The following is a 21,847-nucleotide window of genomic DNA, read 5'->3' on the forward strand; positions in this document are numbered from 1 at the left end:
AAAATACAGCAACACTGTATGCCAAAAACAACCCTCATATTTAAACACTATGCTCAGAAAGACAAATAACAGGAAGGAGGAAGATTAGAACTGATTGTCGAGCGGGAAAACTTGCAAGAGGCACATATCACCAGCTGCTTTGCTCCCCTGCAGCTCTTCAGTGTTGAGAAAGGAAATATGTTATCAGTAGACAACCATTTGAAACAGAACTATCTCCAAGGGCACAGCTTTGCTGTTTGTAAGTCTTCTTTTGTTGGTGTAAACAACTATACAGATTTTCATTTTGCTACCCTTCTCCTGCTAATTGTATCAAGCATTAAGACAGAAGTTTTAATTTTCAAGGGCTTTTAATAATTTTTACCATGAATTTTCTGTTATCCACCAACAGGATGTTAGCATCCAACATCAGGACATGATCCTAACTTTCACCTCCTAGTTGCTGTATTTAAGACAAGAATTAAGATATTTCTGTCACTACTCATTAAGGCTACGAGAAGCACGTTCCAAGCATAAAGAAAATGATCTTCATCAAATTAACGTTGAATATCAACATTCCTTGCAAAAAGTTCCAAAGTATTTAAACATACCAATATTACAAGCTGTAGTCGTGTCTAACCTTGCCTGCTACTGTGGTCTACTCCACTGAGTGACTTGTACAAGGTAAACAGCTACTTCTGAACACATTTTTAAAGGCACTATGGGTATTATTCTGTGCCAGCTGTGGAAGTGACAGGAAGCATAAAGGAGAAAACAGGGATCCAAATACATTGAGGCTGGAAACAGATGTGTCTGTTGCCTTTGTTTTTTAAATCAGAAAGATTTAGCATTTTGAGCAAGATAACCTAGCTCCATACACCTCCATGTTACATCAGCCACACTTCTTTCGGTATCCCAGTTAGCTCAAGTACCTCAGCAATACACCAATATAACCTGTCTTGCCTTCCTTGTACTCTTTCCCTATGCTGTCCTGATTTGTGTCTATCTCTTAATTATCTTGTATACAAACTGCAAGCTCTTTGGAGCCTGGGCTGTCCATTTCTTCAAGTTTCCTGAAGACCAAAAGCCATGACTCAGGTTCCTCAGGTGCTGCACACACATAGTAAGACAATAACCCTGAGGCAAATGGAGAGCCATGAAGCTGTTCAAATATTCTGTAGCTGAGGAGGCAGGCAATACACAAAAGAGCCTGGAAACCAGCAGGGCTTGGTGGCAGACAGAGCAGGACTGAGGTCAATGGAGGTGAAAATGACACTGCAGGTGAAGAGTTCATGATAAAAGAGTTAAACCAAAAGTGAACAGGCAAAGAATGGAGATAGCAATACACATATCTGGTAACAGAGAACAGGAGTAAAGACAATGACCAAAGTAAGCCCACAGTTATTGGAGATACAGGAGAAAAAAGATTCACCAAAAAAAGCATATACACATACCTGTAAACCATTTCATTAGAAGCTGTGTCATCAAAGGCATAGTCAAAACGAAAAGTTTGGTTTTCTAGGTACCTTGTTAAATCCACCTTTTGTTTTGGTTCATGTACCATCACAACATCTTTACTAGGAATTGTTATTACGTCAAGGTCTTTCAACGAAGTTTCTATAAAATAAGTGAAATACATATCTAACTAGCAACACTTTTTTTTTTTTTTTTTTACATTTTTTCACTGTTTACACTCTTGTAACATCTCAGATAACACAGCTCCTCCAAGTAACAACACTGCAATGGATCTGGGCTTCTGATGCCTAGGTAGTATTCTGCTAAGTAAGAGATCTCATTTTGGAAGTCTAGTCGTCCTATCCTACCAACTGTTAGAAATTAAAGAGTTTGTACAAAGCTGGTTAGAAAAACTGAGATCATTAATTGCAGCACTATCATTGTAGCTTGTTATGTATTCTATAATAACACTTTCCATGGATATCAGTCCTTTTTCCTGGGGACTTCTATATTGTTTTACAGATTACTGCCATAACCTTTGAGTTTTCATAAATAACCTCTCTACCAGAGAAACGCTGAAAGCCCTATACTGCTTGGACTGACAAACCTGAAAATACAAAGAAAATAATATCCTTAAAATAATCTGCTTTATTTCAAAATTTTATCATTGTATTTTCCCCTAAATCCTGAATGTTAGTCATATGCTCACATCTTTCAAGAAGAAAAAAAAATCCTTTCATTCTACACAGACATTTTCATTTGTGTATTCCTACCGCAACCTGAAGTATACATCTTTTATATAAAATTTCTTCAAAGTAAAACCCTTTCTAAAAACTACCTTGTAAGCAGAAAAAGCTGAAAATGCTAAGGATCTTGCCTATCACTGGGAATGAACAAAAGCAGTCTCAATGTGATTTGAACAATGAGATCCCTGGTTATAATTACCACACAGCACTACAATTTATTGCTAATTGTTGTATGAGATATGAATCAGCAAAACAGAACCCAGTGAACCATGATATGCACAAAAATAAAGATCTTTTGTATGTACAGTCAGGATCACTAACGTGCCCTACTTGCATTTCTATGTAAAATTTAAGGCATGCAGCTCAAGAATTTGATGTGAATCAGATAGACATCTTTTCACTGGTTAATATACTGATCAAACAGTACAATTGTTACCATTGCAAGACGTTACACACCAACAGAAATATGCACTCAAGTAACTATATAATCAATTTTTCAGCTGCACTGCAATGAAATAAAAAGCAATCATTCTGCAGTGACCACAGAGAAGAAGTAAGGTACAGTGATGAAAAGAGATGTATGACAGTAAATTCTTTGCAGAAAAGCTTTTTAGTTTTAGTCAAAAACTGATTTTTCTTAAATAATTGTTTGGAATAAGACATTTACCTGCTCCCAGCTATTTGTTATGACAACCTGTATTCCTTGTTGATGAAAATTTGTAACAGTGTCTCTGAAACGCACTATGCATTTCTCAATTATAAATATACATCACTGAAATAAAACCTTAAAGTGTCAATCAGAACACCTACTTCCTGCAAAGTCAATCCACAAAATGATTCGTGCTGAGAACACCTGAAGATTTTAGTGTTTGTGAGACTGACAAAAACTATTTTTCTTCTTCAGGGGGTTACACATTAGTATCATTGATTCTTTTATAATCTTGTATTTTAAAACATGGCATGAGAAATACTGTTTCTTATTAAGTGTGTATTTTCAGAATATTCTATCACGTGGGTATTAGATTATCTCCATGGTTCATCCGCTGCATAGATTTCATCAATAGAATTCATTAATATAATTCATTCATCTAAATAAGCCATTAATCTAATGGCATATTCTTTAAAATGTAAAGTAACTTTGGTGCCAATCTCATTTTTACTTAAGACACTCATCTTCCTACAAACTCCTCTGAACTATGTTTTTCAATAGCTCTAAACCATTAACACCCAAGACATGTAACTTTCACAAAATACTCATGCCCCATGATAACCTGCTCTCATTTACTGCAATTTCACTTTGTTCATCTTCAGCACAGGTAGATGGTGACATTTCCCCCAAATGTATCAGGTTTCTAAGTCATATTTTATTAAAGATAACCTTCAATGTTGAAACAGAGATTCAACTGCTACTGGACCTGCATGTTGAACATCTTTATTAATAGGTCATGCAAAACAGTTTCAGTTAACCAATTTCTGAGATTGTGCATTCCTTGCAGATCACCAAAAGAAAAAAAATCAGGGAATAAGAAATAGTAAAAGTCAAAAAGAAGAAAAAAGTGAAGTAGTGGAAGCAGCGATGTGGAGGCAAAAAAATACACTATATACTAACTAACTATAAGCTAAAACTAACTATATACTGGTATCAACGTGTTTTTCCTTTCCCATACATACTCCCATTTTCCTCTGGACATGCTCCAGATAATCCTCAATGTGTAGTTCTGACAGTACAAAAATAATAAATGCATCCCATGTTGTTTCAGAGTCAGAGCGATGCTCTTTGAGTCCTTTAGCTAAACAAACCATAATAGAAAGAGAAGGAAAGAAACTTCCTTCAAAATGAAAGTCAGCTTAAGTGCTGGATTCAAACAGACTGCAATCCAGAAGCATTTGCATTCTTAACTTCCCACTGAAAGTAAAAAATTTAATGGGAAGATTGGGATCTAACTGGAGTTGAAAACCTGAACTTTTTTTTTTTAATAAAGACTCCAGGTTGATGAGCAGGAAGGAAGAATAAAAGTTGTGATACTAATCATGTATTTAAAAAGTCATTAGGGAGTCATTCCAGTGCCTAACAGTTTTTTAGTGGTATTTCATGTGCCCTAGAGTATCTTGCCCAGCCCTGAGCACCAATACCAGGGGATAAAAGTCTCCAGTTTGTCTGTAATGCACTAGCTTTGAAAGCATGTCTTGGATGCCTCTGGGCACCTATCATGTTGTAAGACATTAGTATTTAAGCACCTGAATTGCTCCCTTAATGTCTGAACAAGACTACTTCAAAGTATAAAAATATTTGTACATAAAGTGTGTGTGAAAGTTTTTAACAGGTAGCGCTCTGCTCAGGAGATCACTTAAGGATAGTTTAAAAGAATGGTGATCCTAAACATAATATAAGAATACTGAAGAAATTACAGTAGAATTAATTCCCAGATCAACCAAATGCATCCTAGATTACCATAGATGGAAAAAAAAATGCAGTCGCTCTGTGCCTGAGCTCCCAATCCATCAAATGGTGACAGTTAAACTACTTTTCTCCCCATCTTTATCCTGGTTATGATGAGTCTATGAATTCTATGGATCCATCACGTATTGTCTAGTGTAACTGTTTCGCCTTTGATCTAGATCTTTTTAACAGAAGCAGTATTACTAACAGAAAATAGCTTTTCAGAGAAAAAAAAAATCAGCAAAATCTTCAATAGACATACCTTTTTTATTGAGTGGTCGTTTCCGTACACACACACATATCCTGTGTTCATCAACCTGCAAAGGAAATGGTCTTTCAGTGAACTGCACCCCAATTCCAGTTATGTAATATTTTATTTTACTTCTGTTCTTGAATTAATTAACCAATCATTTAAACAAAGAGAATTTTCCAAGGCCATGAGTCAAAAAGCCCCCTGTGTCTGCACAATAGCCAAGAACCTGACACTGAGAACCATACATTAACAAAACTCCCTGCAGACAGTGTAGAGTACAAGACTGAAATATTGGAATACTGCAAGCAAATCCAGCTCTAACAGGGTATACACCACAGAGAATTTGTCACAATCTCTGAGATCTGATAATCCCCATCATTTAAGGGTTCTGCTTCTCTGACTTCTCTGCAAACCAAAGGTCTTCATCAGCTTCAAAGATCAAACATTAATCTTTATACTCAGCAGGGTTTTCCAGAGAAGCTTAATGGTTTTGTGTGCACATCCCCTGGCGTCTCAGGAAAATTTACAATACAGAGTCTGAGTGACTACTTAGTATACATTGGTATTATTTTAAAGTAAAAAGATATTTAAATGGCATAACATAATTAACAGTAATTTAGTAACCTAGGGCTTACAACACCTACTAATGTTAATATAATCAAATTACTGAAAAAATAAACCCAAGTTATAACAGATACTCATATATATTAATAAACTACTTATTTTTGTATTTACAGACAGAAGTATACATTGAAAAAACTGAAAACAGCAAAACCACAGAAAGATTAAAATTTTCCATGTTGCTGGGTTACTTACAGGATCTGCAGTTGTCAGTGGTCTATAATCCAAACTTCCCCTGAAATCTCTTATCATACACATAATTTCATAATTTGGGTTTGTAGCATCAACTTCCTACGGAAGTAAGCAACAGAACTTCTAATACACTGTTTTCCCTAAAATGTACTAATTTCAGTATCTTCTGTATTTATCTAAAAGAAAAATATACATTAACTGAAATATTTCTGAAATTTTGGGAGAAAAAATAGTGTCTCAAATCCAAGTTGAACGCCTTTTTCCATTCTGTTGCAGCTAATTTACTGATGATACAGCAAACCAATTACATGCTTTCCATTTTATGGTTCTGGTTGGCATTTAACAGAAAATAATTTTTAATTGAGGCCTCATTAACGGCCTATTCAAGAAAGAAAAATTACTTCCACCTTCGCCAGAATCTTCACACTAAAGACACACCTCCAATCAACTGCACAGCACCAGACACCATACACAGTCAACACTTAGGCTAATTAAAGTAAGGCAGTCCAACAGATGAGTGGGTAACACTCCATTACGCAGGTACAACACACCCCCCAGGGGACCAGTGCAGGCACCCCAGCTGCTCTAAACACAACCCTGAATTCAAGTCAGTTAAAGGAGCTTGATCCTACTACTGGTCCCCAGCTAACTGCTACAATGCACTGCAAACTCATTTAACAGTCCTAGAGCCCCCTAAAAAGCAGAAGCAATCCCAAGGATACACAGGACACTACATCCAGGGTCAGAAGACCTTGCACCCCTAAACCTGGAGCCATCAGTATCAGAGCAAATGGACACCTTAAGAGGCCATGCATGGAGCCCCTCCAAGTCCTGCTAGGCCTGAGCCTTCTGTGAGCTGAGCTGGTGCTCTGCAGAATAAACAAAATGTCCTTCCTGTCACTTCTCCCTGCAGTTGTCAGTTTTTACACCATTTCAGGACATGCTGCTGATGCCATATGTAGCCAGCTCTGGTGCTCAGACCTTAAGTTTTTCACGGCTCCCCTCAAATGATATAAAACTCTAAATCACAGCTGGTTGTGGAACAGCATAGGCACTCTCAGAAAGCACTGCACTGGGGTTAACAAGCTGGAAGGGCACCAGCTCATGACTCCACACCTGTGACACAGCCAATCCTCACCACAGATAAAACTGTCCTGGTAATCAGAAGCTGAATGTACTGTGATGTTGTTCACCCCAATGACAGTGAACTAAAAACTGCTGACAGTTAAGTCCACACAAAAAACCACTGCTGAAACATTTCCTTCTAACATTTAGAAGAAGCATTGCTTTTTTATGGAAAAAGTGTTTGAATATTCTTCAAACCATGTTTAAAGGTCTTGGCCACCTGAAGACAGTGCTTGGCTAATTATTGCTGCATTTCACAGCAGCAACAACAACAACAGAATACACAAAGCAACACAAAGCACAGGTACATACAGATCACCAAAAAAACCAGAGCTTCCTGGAGCTAAGACTCATATCCAAAGACAGTTTTCACAAAAGAGAAAGAACCTTTTAGGTGTAATACCACAAAGTATTTTAATAGATAAAGCAAAAAAAAATGTTTGTTCCTCACACATAAAGACACAGTAATGTTTTGTATTTGAGTAAATGGATGGAGATTAGAGAGTATGAATTCACAGGTGATTTTAGGTCAGCTTCAAAACATCAATAAACCATGAAGTAGATTGCCTGAATTATTGACATGGTGGTGGTACTTCTCATGTCAGTAGCGGGTTGGTACTATCTGTTCAGAGACTAACACATACACATAGGGCCACCAACAAGATTACACTACTAGTTTTGCCAAACCTTTCACACCACTGTGACAGGAATTAATTTAATATTAAGAGATTTTTTCTCACAGGATTATCAACTTCATTTCTTTTATACAAGTTTCTAACAACTTGCTGCCAAGCTCCTTGCATGACGCAAAGCTAAATTATAAATGCGTATACTGGGTTAAAGAAAAAAAAAGTTAAAAATCACTGTTCAAATTGATCTACAAAGCATCAAAGATCATAAAGAACAATTTATCATTATGTTGTAATACTTCCTGTAGAATAACAGAGCTATCTAAAAGCCAAAGGTCTGATTATCTTCAACAATATATTTTCCCTAAGAAATGGCTCTCATCAGCACTCGACCTTTAAAGACCACGTGGCAAGACAAGCAATTGTAAGCAATTATTTCTGTTGAAAGAAAAAGAGGGGGAAAACTGTCTAAAGTAATAGCTATGACAGCAATGCAACCAAGCACCAAAATTATTCATCAAACTTGTATACAGCATGAAAACATTTAATTTCAAGATTACTGAACTTCGTAAAAATTACTAAGGACTGAAAAAAGCACAATGATTTTGCAAATTTCTCTTGCTGACATACGTTTTCCATTCTAACTAAAAATACTAACCTGAGCTTTTTTTTCTCGGAGTTCCTGCTGCTGTAACCTTCTTTTTTCACGTTTCTCTTGCAGCTTTTCAACCTCTTTTACACAATTTGATTTTCTGCGTGCTTAAAGAAAATGATATAATTTTAGAGTATTGTGTTGCATGTATTTAGTATTTACAATGTAACATTTCAATTATATATTGTCAATAATTAGAATGCATTTAAGTCAACTCAAGCAGATCAGTATTAGTACTGAATAGTTATGGTAATTTAATTTCTAAAATTCATAAAATCATTTAGAAAAAAAAATTATGGGAATGGGACAGTAATTACATGACCAAAAAAATGTAAGTACAATGACCCTCAAAAAAAATATTTGGAGGGATACATGTGATCTCTTGGTTCGAATTAAATGAAAGTCTAGGCAAATTAAAAAAACCAGCACTGCCGTAGTTTAAAAAAGATCAAGGAAAACTAAATTCCAAATACTAGCACAACTGTGACAAAAGTGAACACTTGTTTAGTGACAGCTCCTTGAGGAAGCCCACAGACAACTGCACATGTAGACAGACCCTCTGTCATTTATGGACAACAACATAATCCAAGAGAATGTACATGTAATGCCCAGAATGAATGAATCCTTGATACATGGTTTACATACAAAGGGGTCCAAATTCCTTTTTTGTAGCTTGAACTGGAGATAAATCTGGAAAACCAGGCAAACCACCATTCTGTTGAGAGGAGGAAGGCTGCTCAGGAAGCTGACTAGGTCGTGCACGTACAGAACCAACCACTGCAAAGGAAAAGAACAAAGCTCATCTGGACATAGAAGAGTTAACATTTCTACTCAATTCTGAACCACTTAGTTATGAGGACATAAAACAAGGCCCCTTTCCAGACACAACAATTTATTAGGGGTGAGGGGGAGCCATCCATGTAGAACATCTATTAATAAAGACGTTTGGTATGCAGCCTTTTTCATACACCAACACAACATAATTGAGTACTAACACTGCACATGCATATTTTCAAACACTCTACTGCAGAATTAATACAATTCATTATGTGCACAGAATGAAGGGTGTACTGGGAGATAAGTAGTCCTGAAGCTTGAAGTGCTGAAATTTTACTTATATTGTGATTATACCCAAAAACCGAGTAACAAAAGAAGCCTCACTCTGTTCCACGTTCTCTAGATGTTACAAAATGGTACCACCCCATTGAGCCAACGATCTCTGAAGGAGCAAAGGCATAGAAATGAAAGGCAGCAAAGTGCAGCTCTACCTGTGAGTGGAAGTAACAAACTTCTTTGACACTATACTGGGATACAGATATAATCAATATGTCTAAACGTATGCATTGATTCTACTTGTGCTAAGGATACCAATTTCTGAAGATGTAGTAATGTCTGTTCCCAGTGAAAGCAGTGGGAGTGGTGAGCATGCAAGCCTCTTTGGCAGAGCTGAATGCTTTAAATTGTTTCTCAAAGAGCTGCTTCAAGCACCTCTGCTTCAGTTGACCCATTTTCTACACACACTCCTAAGAGTCTGCCAGAACAGCAACAGAAGTGAAGGTATCAGTTTTGATTAGCAGCCAGAGATGACACTCCAAACAAAGGCCAGGTCACTCTACAACATGAAGACAACTATGGAAACAGGTATTCAATGGGACAGCCAAGATAAATGCCCAAATCCTTCCAAATATGGTAGGAGATCTAGTTTAGAGCACAAATTGACTACACAAGACAAGTGTGCTGAGAAAAGCTTAATCACAAAGCCAACAAAGAACAAATACTTAGGTCAAATCTCAATAGTAAGAAGCATAGGACATACTAAAATACAGGTTACAGGGTTATTCCATACCCAACAGACCATTTACTGCAAATGACATCATGTATGGATGTGATGAGAGCCCATCAGTGAGGTGTACCAAATCTAAATCATTAGTTTGAAAAAATTATCCCCTCCTCATAAGATTTTTGATTTGTTTAACATCCCCAGAGCCAAATGGCAGAAGGGCGCAAGTGGTCTCAATCATGCACCAAAAAACTCTGAACACTTGCAAAGATATGCAAGCCCACTTGTTTTTCAAGTTTAAACAGATGGACCGGAACCTATCCTGAACTAATGACATTAGATTAATGTTTGGAAGAATAACCACCACTATCATCAGTACAAGTCAGTTAAGCCTAAAGCAGGAAAGCAAATTAAAACAATAAGCGGTAACTATTCCTTCTCATGTTATAAACACATCACATCTGCATTCATCCCATACATACTTTTCACCTATGTTCCCCTGGTATTTCAGCAAAAAATCTACAAAAAATGCTGTTAATTGTAGAGCGAGAAATAACCTGTAGGGCTTAAGTACTCTTTGAATGAATGTTTACACACAGACTATCACAAAACTAAATTAAAAATTCTCATGTTTTCAATATTTAAGTACACTACTTAGTGTATATTGAACACTCAATTAAGCTGAAGCAAATTAAGGATGCTTTAACTTGGAAGAGTCCACACATGATTTAACGTAGCACAGCACCTTCAGTTCATTCAGCTTAACCTTCCTAACGCTATACTGCTTAAACTTGCATACAAATACTGTTCATACAGTATGAATTCCTAAATATACATAGGAGTTACTCTAAGAAAGATGTACCGTGTCTTTTACATGTCACACACATACATATCAAATGAGACATGCAGAATTACTGAGGAATGTTAGATGAGCAGGAAGTTAAAAAGTTTCCACATTTTTTACTTCTTTGAAATGGAAATAAGTAACATTTACCTTTGTTGTCTCTGGCAGTGTTCTCATTCTTAACAGCTCCTGCAGTTCGTCGAACCTACAGAGAAAGCAATCTCTGTTATTTAATCACCATATTATTGAAAACACAACCCGCACCCCCACCCACTGCTTTCCAGTGAATGCAAACAACATCAGCAGTACAGAGTTGATGGCTGCTAAATCCCCCCCTGAAGAGCCCAGGGCAAAGACTGCTTGAACTATACGTACTGTTTCAAAACCTCCAAAACCTTTTCTATATTTTTCCTTGACATACAATTAGTTATATAAATATTAGTTCCCGACACCCTCTCTGCCCAACCTGTTCTTAGAAAAAATTTTGGAACTCCTATTAACCACAGGAAAAAGAAAGGAACAGAGTTATTGAAAGCTCCACAGACACAAAAGTTAAAGTTAAAAATTGAGGCATAACTACATGTATACGAGTACTGTAAGTTTAACATGAACATGTTGTATAGAAATTACCAACCTTCATTCTGGTTACTCTGATTGATGTATTAGCTGGAAGTGATTCAACATCTTCATCAGGTGCAAGACCTGGGTTAAGTAAAAATATACTATCCAACTCGATCTGTATAAAAGAGTATAAAACACATTTGTTTGATTCCTAAAACAATATTCACCCAGTCCATGTCTCTTGTTATGTTTGGGACTAAACAGTAAATACATTTAGTGTTTTTACACCATCATTTGTTAATTCTAAAACCTGAATAATCTTGTTTTATATACAATAGAACCAGTGCAAGCTTTGGTCTTTGTATTAGTTGCAAATACACCCTTCAAAAAAGGGATTAATTAAAAAATGACCAATAAGTAATTTTTTAAAGTAATTAAATGAAAACAGCAGCAAATTACCACAGTAATACTAGCTACTTCTAAATATGACATTCTGTGACATAAAAAGAAAGCAATCTCAATTATTTGAAATTTCCTTTACAGTGCAAAAGAAACAGAGGAATTACAACCACCCAAAAAATAAAAGCATAGTTGAAACCATGTCACATTTATCACGCCTTTTTTTTTTTTTCTTTTAAGTGATCCTTATTCAAAATCCTGTTAAGATTTAAGGGCAGAGGAACAGGATCTTAAAAATAACTGGCTTCAGAGCTATTGAAACCTGGTTTCCTAAAAAACTTAAATAGCTTTGATGTCCACAGACTATCATTTCCTCTGGCTGGACCTTTCAAAGACCGCACTACTGTATGGATTCTTCATGTCCAGAGGGATGAGCTCAGCTGATGAGATCACCAGGACTTTCTGACAACTTTTCTTTTACTTGTGTTTTCACAAAAACCAGTGAAATATTATTTCTGAGACGCTTCTCAAAATCTCAGCTGAAACTGGCTAACATGGTCCAAAATTTAAAGGAAGAGAGGACAGCAAAGTGTTACGAAGACACGGTTTCTCAGGAAAAGCAAGGCTAGAAAATTGCCAAAAATAAATAAGCAAACAAAGCAGCAGTTCAAGTCCTCAATAATATAAACACAAAAAGATTTCTAATCTAGCTTTCTCACTAGTTTCCTGTCTGAACTGCAAGTCATTCTCCCCCTCAAAAATTTTATTTTTCTACTTGTAAAAAGGGCATAACAAGGTGAGCCTTTGTCATCTGGTTCAAAATCAGTAGATTAAAAAAACTATTTAAAAGCTATGACACAGAGATCAGGAAGTCTAATTTAATACAACAGAAACAAGCATTTGCCCAATAGATCCAAGACAAAACAGACTTTAACCAAAGAATCAAGTAAATTAAGGCCTGTATCTTGTTTTTGTCTCCAGTCCAAACTCCAAACTAATATTCATGTATATTACACATCGCTTAAAAGAGAACCAAGTTCTAAAATAATTAAGTTTACCTCTTTGCCTTTAGTATCTCCATTTTCAATCCATTCAACAGTTACGCTTTCACTATCTTCATTTAGAGATGTTACCATGGCTTGGTGAATTCGGCCTAGAAAGCAAACACAAATGATCATTTATTAACTGGTGGAAGAATTTTCCAGAAGTTATTTTCATCCCTCGACTGAGAGGTGCAGAGAGAGGCAGGAAGAAGAGGATCAAAAATAAGGTGATAAATAGAACATGATTCCTGGCCACACAGTGTGAAGACCTGATCCACCAGTGATGGCTCTAAGGGACAATCAGCATACAAGTGAAAAGCTCAATGAACAGAAAACTGGGTGGTAATTTAACCAAAAACACCACATGAAAGCCACACCACTCAGACTGTCTTTTCTTGAGAGAAGAAAACTCAACACCATGAGCCTCCCACAGGCACTAAAATCTCCTGAGATGTGCTCCACAAAGGCTCATCTGTCCCCCTTCTAGGCTGATACAACATCACGTGTCCCAACATGGGAGTAAAGCCTGCTGAAACTGTATTCTGATATCTGTTTCTTATGGGCATCCAATCAGTCAGTAATTCAACTAAAATTAAACTGCCTGCAACACTAATACAAATCATCATTTCAAAACCAGCTGCTTACACAGACTGCTGAACTGGAGACAAGGTGCCACTGCTTTGATTTCTCCACTGAAAGACTCAAAGTCAATGTCCTGGTTTCAGCTGCAATAGTTACTTTTCTTCTTAGTAGCTGGTACAGTGCTGTGGTTTTGGATTTCATATGAGAATAATGTTCCAGTTGGGTTTTACTCCTCTCTCTTTTTGTTACCTCCCTTTTCATTATTACTATTACTACCACCATTGTTATTTATTATCGTATTTTACTTTATTTCAAGTTATTAAACTCTTATCTCAACCCACAGGTTTTACCTTTTTTCTGATACTTCTCCCCATCCCACCAGGTACAATAAAACAAGTAAACTTTCAGTATGAATATGGATTTTTCTTCTTAAGTATGTAGAGTACCACAACTTTTTTATGTCCTATTTCCTATGCACACTAGCAAGGAGCACTTGGAAGAGCACAACAGCCATGCACTGACACAAAAGGATCAAAGACCCAGGTGTCACATTGATTTCATATCTGTGCTGTGCCCTGAGTACCAAGAACAGGGGTTTCTAAAGAACAACAGCCCAATGGAACTGCTCCTGCAACACCCTCCTTTAACAAGCCACAGCATGGACAAGCCACCTCTCACTCCACCCGCCCTGACCCACCTGCCAGGTGCCCAGGAGCCATGTGCAGCTCCCAAAGCACAAGCGACTGTCCTGGAGCAGGCCGTGTATATGTCGCAGCGCTTGCTAGGGGCAAGCCACAGCAAGGTTCCTTACACATCTGTCCTGGTCTGTCTCCCCCACCCTGCACCTGTCTTCTTCTGTAAAGCGCACAGCCTCCATAAATCCATTCCAGTTTTCTCCTCCACTGATTGTTTCAAACTTCTGTTTTAGCCATTTCAATCATAATTTCCAAAGTTCATGTTTTTATACAGTCTAAGCCTCTTAGGACCTGCTGAGGGACAGAAAGGAAAAAAACCTTGACCAATATCCTGGACTACCTCACCTAACAGCACAAGTAACAAATGTATACTCTTTATTTTATTGAAAAGGCTGCTCAACATTCACATCTAGTTAAAATAAAGCAAGACAACAGACTATGGGGAAGTCATGAACAGTAACGGCAAATCTATGTACTCTAACATAACATGCAGGGGAAGAGACTAACTGAATTAGTTAACTGGAAAAGCCTAGCACTCTAGAGACTCGCAAGGCAGGCAGCAGCCCTGGGCACCACTACTTTCATATCTGCAGCATTCACCTCCCCAGCAACATACAGTACATATACATTTTACAACCTCTACACTTGTCCTTGCTCAAAGCGTAAGATTCACCCCATCACTAAAGAAGGTTAATCCTCCCCCTTTGCTTCACTTTGCTTCCTTCTTCTAGCATTTGCTGCCTTTTATTTCCCTCACCCATGTTTTGTCTGAACAAACTCTTCCATTCATGCTTCCTGAGCACAATTTTCACAGGCGCCCCAGCTGTATTTGCCACTCAGGTGCTGCCAGATGAGCAGGCAGGGACCACACCTGTGCCCTCCCCTCCCTGCATGGATGCTTCTCCCTTTCCCCTCACCCCAAAGGACATTGTCCAGGCATGCATCCTGCCCTCAGGACCCTGCTGAATTCTGCTGGTTGCAGGGCTGAAGCAGACTCACCAAGCACAATGCTTTTGCACCGTATTTCCTTGGACAAGCATTTTTGTCCAAGTTTTCTTTGTGCAAGATCCTAAGTACACCTCTCCATTGTTTTTTCCACTTTGAATAGCCTCTAGGGACTTAATTTCGTGCAAGAACACCCTGTTGTAGAACTGTTTCAATTAGCTATCTGGTCCATCAGCAAAATAGCAACAGAAGCCACTGTCCTTTCTGCAGAGTGCTGCTCCCACCACTTCCACAAACAGCATGCTGGAACCACAAGGACACAAAAACTGTGGGAACTGAAGACTCCTCAAGCTTACGTTGATATAATCTTCTGCTATTCTTTTAAGGCTTGGCCCAGCTATCTGCAGGATCAAGAGAATAATTATATATGAAAAGGTCTAACTTAAGCAAAACATTCTGAACAATATTATGATAATACTTTGTTACTGCATTTTATAAATTTTGAAGAAAAGCACTATTCACAGCTGAAACTTGTGACACTGTATTAGTCACAGAGCCACCACGTAAGTCCTCTTACCTGCTCCTCTGTTACTTTTGACAGAGTACAAATAATAATTTAAAAAGGTTTAACCTTTGCCATAACAAGTCCAAGAAGATCAAAGCAGGCTGATGGATCAATAGAAAACACTGAACACTCTCACAAACACAGTAAGCCAGCATGCTGTAACAAAAGAATCACAATAGACCTTCCATCTCTGTGCCAGATTTCATCTGTTTCCTGGCCAAGAAAGTCAGGACTGAATTTAAAAAAAAAAACACTTAATTTTTGTTAGTAGTGGCTTTTATGCCCACCTTCCGAATATGCTCAACTTAGATAGAAAATGTGTACTATAATGTTTAAACTGGCAATGTACCCATACAACTTGTTTGTAAAATTTCTTTGTTACTAAAACTTTTACATGTTATTGAAGAGCCAGAAAGCACATTTACATCTTTACAATTGCCTCTTGCTCTCTGCAAACAGTATTCCATTATAGTTTTCTAGTACACAGCTGAATACAGCAGCTGGGAAATTCAGGAATGCCAGCAACCAATTAGGCTGGCATAAACCTCGTCTAGCATATAAAGCAAGACCAAGCTGCAAATCCTAAAGCATAAGAGCCAAATCAATCTGTAGAGAGTGGCTGAAGGCAACATCCTTGATTTGTGGTGCATTTTCTAAGGCTGGTATCAAAATGCGAAATGCAAATATGTATACGTAAACACAAATGTGCATTATGGCAAACTGAAAAATGAACAAGTGATTCAAGAAAGACTTTTCACACACATCTCGAAAACAAAAGTAGACTCATAGTGCTCATACACTGACTCTTCACTCAGCATGTCTTTAATTTCTAGCGCCTCTCCTCACATGATCAGAATTCACATCAGAGGCAAAACTTTTTCTGAGAAGTTGTTCCATTGCTGTAGAGCTCAAAAGTAATGTAGAAGTTATTTCAGAAGGTTATTATTTGTATAAATATGTTCTGTCACACAGTGTGTGGCATCTGGCTTATCTCTACTGACTAGAGCATGCAGAAAATATTGCTCCAAATACAGTAATTCAACAGGAACGTATGTTAAGCCAACACTTTACAATTACCTTAAACACACATACGTTATAATGTTCTCATCCTAATCAATACAAGAACATAAATTTCTCCATTCCCGCTTCCTAGTCATCTGATGAACATTTGTCAAACAGAAGAAAGCAACTATAAACATCTGCAGAAATATCAAATAAATCCCCTCTATTGCAAGAGTCCTTTAGGGTAGCTATGGGTGCAGAAAAAGCTTCAAGCGGCAGCAGCAAAAGCAAATAATCAAGGCTAAATCAAACAATTTAACTAACTCTCAACCTAGGTTGATCACATATACCAAGTTGTATTTGGGTCCATACCTCTAAGCAAACTGAACTTTTTCTATCAGCAAAACTTCTCTAAACCACCACAATTCTGAAGCAGTGATATATGACAGTACTAAAGCCACGGCCTTTTCACCTTCCTAATACTTTTCAGAAACCTAAGTTAGCAATGTTAAATATGGGTGGTTGTTTTCTAAATTACAGTCCGGGCTACAGCACTGGCTGACATGTGACTCAAACCCCTTGGCGCTCTCCCAGGTGACTCAAGAAATAAGGCTAGAAGACAATCTCAGCCTTCCCCACCCTTTGACATGATTGAAGTGCACTGGCCCTAAAAGCCACTGTGCTCACACATCTCATGCAACAGTTCTGTGAAGTATCTTTTGAGCCATAATAATGAAAAATTTAAGCACAGGCTCTGATCAGGTTATGGAGAAGAAAGGCTCACAACTTCCACTATGACCTTCTCATTCCTCCCCCAAAACCAGTATAGCGGGACTCTGCCCGGCAGCATCATGCTATGACCATCACACAGTTGTTTAAGCCTTGTTGGCTCAAACCCAGGCAATTATTTTTAGCGGGGCTAGGCTACTGCAATGTTAATGGGCCTGACATTCAGTATAGGAAACTTACTGCTTGTGTTACATTCTCTGAACTTACCACTTCTTTAGAAGCCCACATCTGTTATATTAGTTCAGGCAGTGGTCTGTCAGCTGAGCACTTTAGCTTTTCTGTATGCCTCAACAGTAGATGTTGCATAGTGCAAAAATACACTACAACTTAACATCTGCTACAGAGGCTTGCTGTGGATGACCACTGCAACACAAGCTACCCATCCCTTCAAAGATTGTAACAGGCATTTGTGAAATAGCCATAATTTTCCTAATCATGTTTATGAGGAACTAGCATGAACATTATCTCATCTAGAGACATCTGGATAGGATTGACCTTCACCCTCTGCCACTTGGTCTTCAAAAATTAAAACTGCAAAACTTCACTTTCTTTCAAAAATAATACAATGCCCTAGTTACATATACAAAAGAAACACATTTAGGAGAAACATGAGGCTGCAAATTCAGAAGCAGCATTTGCCAAAATTAGTATGGTCCAGAAAACTGCCTCCTGTGCTATGGGGTCCAGACCTGGCAAGTCTGGTGGATGGGTCTTCCCACTCTTCACAGAGCCCAGGAAGGTGAAAAATAATCCTCTCCTCACCAAACAATGCCTACACCAAACTTGAGGGGAAAAATCCCATAGAAAAAGAGAATTCCAGGCTCAGTATCTCCAGTGATGTCAATTGTGATGACATCCCTATTCAGGCAATCAGGGCTTGTCATGGTCCTGCTTGCACTACACAGACAGCCCTGCTGCTGATCTCCCAAAGAAAAACCAGCAGATGTTTCTTTCTCCACAATACTAAACATACTTAATTTTCTTTTGTTCCAAAGTGTAATTTATCCACAAACAAGCAGCCTTTTGTTCTCTTTTGTATCTACCACGGGTACATATTATTTTTGTTTTACTTAATCATATAGATTTGTTCTGGTTTTGCCAGCTTTTCTTATTGTCTTACCTGTTACCTTATAGTGTTATCACACTGCCAAATGGGTCACTAAACACGCACAGCACCTGATATATATTTTATTAAGAGCTTTCTTTAGAAATGTATTTAGTTAAAATTATATGGGTTTTTAATATTTATTTATTTTTGTGAATGATCCCTAGCTACCAACTCATTTTGTTTTATCCTCTAAATTACCACGGCAATACCCAAGTCCTTCAAGTTATTACCCAAATCAAGTTTCCCATGTCTGCCTGTATATTTCAGGTTTGAACTAAAATCCAACTTAATCCACTCTTCCCCCATCTAGAAAGGTACCAATTTCAGGAAAAAAAACCCCACACATCTAAGATATGTATCCAATTTCTGTGTAAAAAAAAAAAAAAAAATCACAGACAGTGCTTTAGAAAAACAAAGTTCACAGATCTTACTGGCAGGCCACTAACAAATGAGATGGGGGGGTGAGGTGGGGCGGAACAACACAGACAGCACTGTTGTCATGGTTTTTGCTTCTCTAATGATTGTTAAATCTGCAATCTCTTCACATTGTGATTCATTTTTTTTTTCTGCTGACCTTTCATTTTGCAAACCAATCTCTAAAATTTCCCTTTACATTCAAAACAAGTTTTCTGTGGTTTCCCCAGTTAGGGGAATACTGGATTTTTACTTCCCTTCAAGGCAGGTCCAGTTTCTTTTGGGAGTGGGGAGCTAGTACTCTTTTAAGCGTATTTCAAAGGGCATTATTTTACATTAGTGAGCTCCTCCTAAAACATCTTCCCTTTATTTGCTTTCAGAAGCTACAGTGACAGTGAAATCAATGGCAGTCATCCCACAGGCTTCAAAAAAGGTTGTCAAGAGCATCTCACCACCATAGCATTCAGAAGCTACAGCTACATATTGCCTCTGGAGGCATCAGTGTCAGAGCAAGATAGGGGACTTGTTTCTGAAGTGGCTCAATTCATAAATAAGTGTCACATCATGATGGCCAACAGATGCACTGACATACAGGTATTTATCCGCAAGTTATCTCAGATGTACCATGCCAGTCATCCTACCATTTTTAAGAGTGGGTAAATTTTGCACATTACCTTGGTCACAGAAAGATACTTCAAAGGAAGCACCTGTCTACATCTAATACACAGCACCATTAAGTCCCCTAGTTCAATAAACTGAATACATTTCACCTTTATGTTACTTCAGGTGACACAGAAGTTATTAAGCACCACCTGAGAGGCTAGGTATAATATAGCGTCCGGCCAACACTGACCACTATTTGATTGCAGGACTGAACTGCAGTATAGGATACAAGAAAGACAAGCTGCATGAAGCTTGTTGGCTGCTTGTTTCCTGCCTCCTGACAAAACCATCCTAACTTCAATGCCTTTGACCTCCAGATCTTCCTTCTCTTAGAAAGATCTGCTTATTCTTTAGCAAGCTCCAGAACCCTGGAAAGAGAAAATACGAAGACTTTCCAGAAAATCCCAGCAGAACCCCACCCTGGTTTAGCAGGCTTCACAGATCTCACCAAGGCCAAGAACAGATGACATATTCCCACTCAAATTGAAGACCTGAGGTCATGACTGACCTGCCATTAATTCAGTGAACTTCTCATGTCAGTTCTCTCCTACCAGACAAATCTGAAGAGCTAGCACCCTAAACCTGTCACACATGCCTCCTTTATTCATGTATATTTCTAGACAGCACCATGCATCCTCCCGCCAGGAGATACTTACCAAAATGAGAAACACTGGATCCCCCACAGAAATAACTCATGGGCATTATCAGCAAGCATTCTTGTTACATTTTAATCATAAAGAGCATCTGATACAATAACATCAAGCTTTCTATCAAGTGATGGAAGTGTTCAAAGACATTTCTGTCCGGGCACGCTGCCGTGCCGTTTATTCAGAGCCCAGCTTGTACACCAGAGCAAACAAGTTTTTGCTTTACACTGTAGGCCTTTCCTCCTTCCATCACCCAATCCTCCGGGCAAGGCCTTCCCATCTCTCGGCCAAGGGCTCCTCGGGCTCCCCTTCCCACCCACGCCCCTCTCCCCCCACCCCGATCCCCTCATGATGCCCATCCACGGCCACGCCGCCCGCACGTCTCGCCGCCCACCTCCCCCGCTACCCCCCGGCCACGAGCGCCCCCCCCCATCCCCGCTGCACCCTCCCGGCCTCCCGCCCCACCTCAGCCCCCGCCCCCCCCCCCCCCCCCATCCCTGCTGCACCCTCCCGGCCTCCCGCCCCACCTCAGCCCCCGCCCCCCCCCCCCCCATCCCCGCTGCACCCTCCCGGCCTCCCGCCCCACCTCAGCCCCCGCCCCCCCCCCCCCCCCCATCCCTGCTGCACCCTCCCGGCCTCCCGCCCCACCTCAGCCCCCCGCCTTGCCGCCACCGCCCCCCCCCCCCATCCCTGCTGCACCTTCCCGGCCTCCCGCCCCACCTCAGCCCCCCGCCTTGCCGCCGGCGCCGCACCCCCCACCCCGCCGCGCTACCGCAGCCTCTCTGTCCCCCGCGGCGGCGGCCGCCGCTCGCCCCGCGCAACCGCCCTGCGCCGCCAAGCGCCAGCGCTCCCCTGACAACGGCAGCGCGCGCCAGGCCCGGCCACTCCCCGGCCCCGCGTACACAATGGGCCCCGCGCGCAGCCCCTCCCTGCCCCCCGCAGGCCGCGCACCGGGGCGGCAGCGGCGCCCGGCCAGGGCTCCAAGACGACAGGCCGAGCCGGCCCCTGCCGCCGCCATACTAACCATCGCTGCGCTTGATCTCCACGTTGACGCCTATCCGGATCTTGCCGAAGTCGGCCGTTGCCATCGCTTTATGAGGCAGCCGAGGAAACCAGAAGCACTGCAGGCCGGATGCACCGGGGACGAGAAAAGCGCGTACCGCTGTGGTAGCACCGACCGCGGCGGCTCTGTGAGGGAGCGAGGGAGGGAGGGAAGGAGGGAGGGAGGGAAGGAGGGAGGGAAGGAGGGAGGTACTCAACGGGGAAAAAGTGGTGAGATAGAGACGGCGCCGGCCGAATATAAAAGGTGCTGGGCGCTTCTGCGCTTGCGCGGCGTGGCGTCACGGAAGGACCCACTGACGGTGGAGTCGGGTGTAGAGGTGCTGCCGCCGCGGCCTTCGGTAGCCGCTCGCTGTCCCCTCTTCCCCCTTCTCCCCCTCCTTCTGCTGCTGCTGCCTCGGTGGAAGGGGGCGCGCGGCCCTGCCGGGTCCCCCCAAGCCGCGCCTGCCGTTATGGGGCGCCCGGCGTCCCCTCCCGGCGGTCTTGGGGCGCCCCACCTCGGCCTCGCCCCCCCGCTGCGCCGTGGCGCCTTGGCTCCTCCCTCGCCACCGCCCAGCGCGGCACCTTGGCGGGGCTGGCGCAAGATGGGTGCCCCCCGCTGCCCTGAGGAGGGCGGCCCGCGGGAAGCCAGGCTCCGGGTCGCGGTGCCGCACCTCCGCGCT

General features: G+C 40.6%; 1 protein-coding gene across 3 annotated transcripts in view; it reads right to left on the minus strand.

Annotated features, from left to right (window-relative positions):
• Positions 1-21,343, minus strand: part of KIF2A (kinesin family member 2A) — a 41,811-nt gene extending 20,468 nt beyond the window's left edge. For 2 of the 3 annotated variants that reach the window (XM_056325421.1, XM_056325419.1), the window contains exons 1-9: positions 21,151-21,343; positions 12,732-12,826; positions 11,348-11,449; positions 10,864-10,918; positions 8,735-8,866; positions 8,096-8,196; positions 5,687-5,782; positions 4,880-4,934; positions 1,431-1,593 (exon numbers count right to left, since the gene is read on the minus strand). In XM_056325421.1, the coding sequence (XP_056181396.1) occupies positions 1,431-1,593; positions 4,880-4,934; positions 5,687-5,782; positions 8,096-8,196; positions 8,735-8,866; positions 10,864-10,918; positions 11,348-11,449; positions 12,732-12,826; positions 21,151-21,214 (863 nt within the window). In that variant the 5' untranslated portion in view covers positions 21,215-21,343. The remainder of the gene's footprint in view (positions 1-1,430; positions 1,594-4,879; positions 4,935-5,686; positions 5,783-8,095; positions 8,197-8,734; positions 8,867-10,863; positions 10,919-11,347; positions 11,450-12,731; positions 12,827-21,150) is intronic. The other variant, XM_056325420.1, reaches the window with a different exon arrangement.
• Positions 21,344-21,847: the final 504 nt, after the last annotated feature.

This window comes from Falco biarmicus, chromosome Z (genome assembly GCF_023638135.1).
Source record: "Falco biarmicus isolate bFalBia1 chromosome Z, bFalBia1.pri, whole genome shotgun sequence".
In the NCBI taxonomy this organism is placed as follows: Eukaryota; Metazoa; Chordata; class Aves; order Falconiformes; family Falconidae; genus Falco; species Falco biarmicus.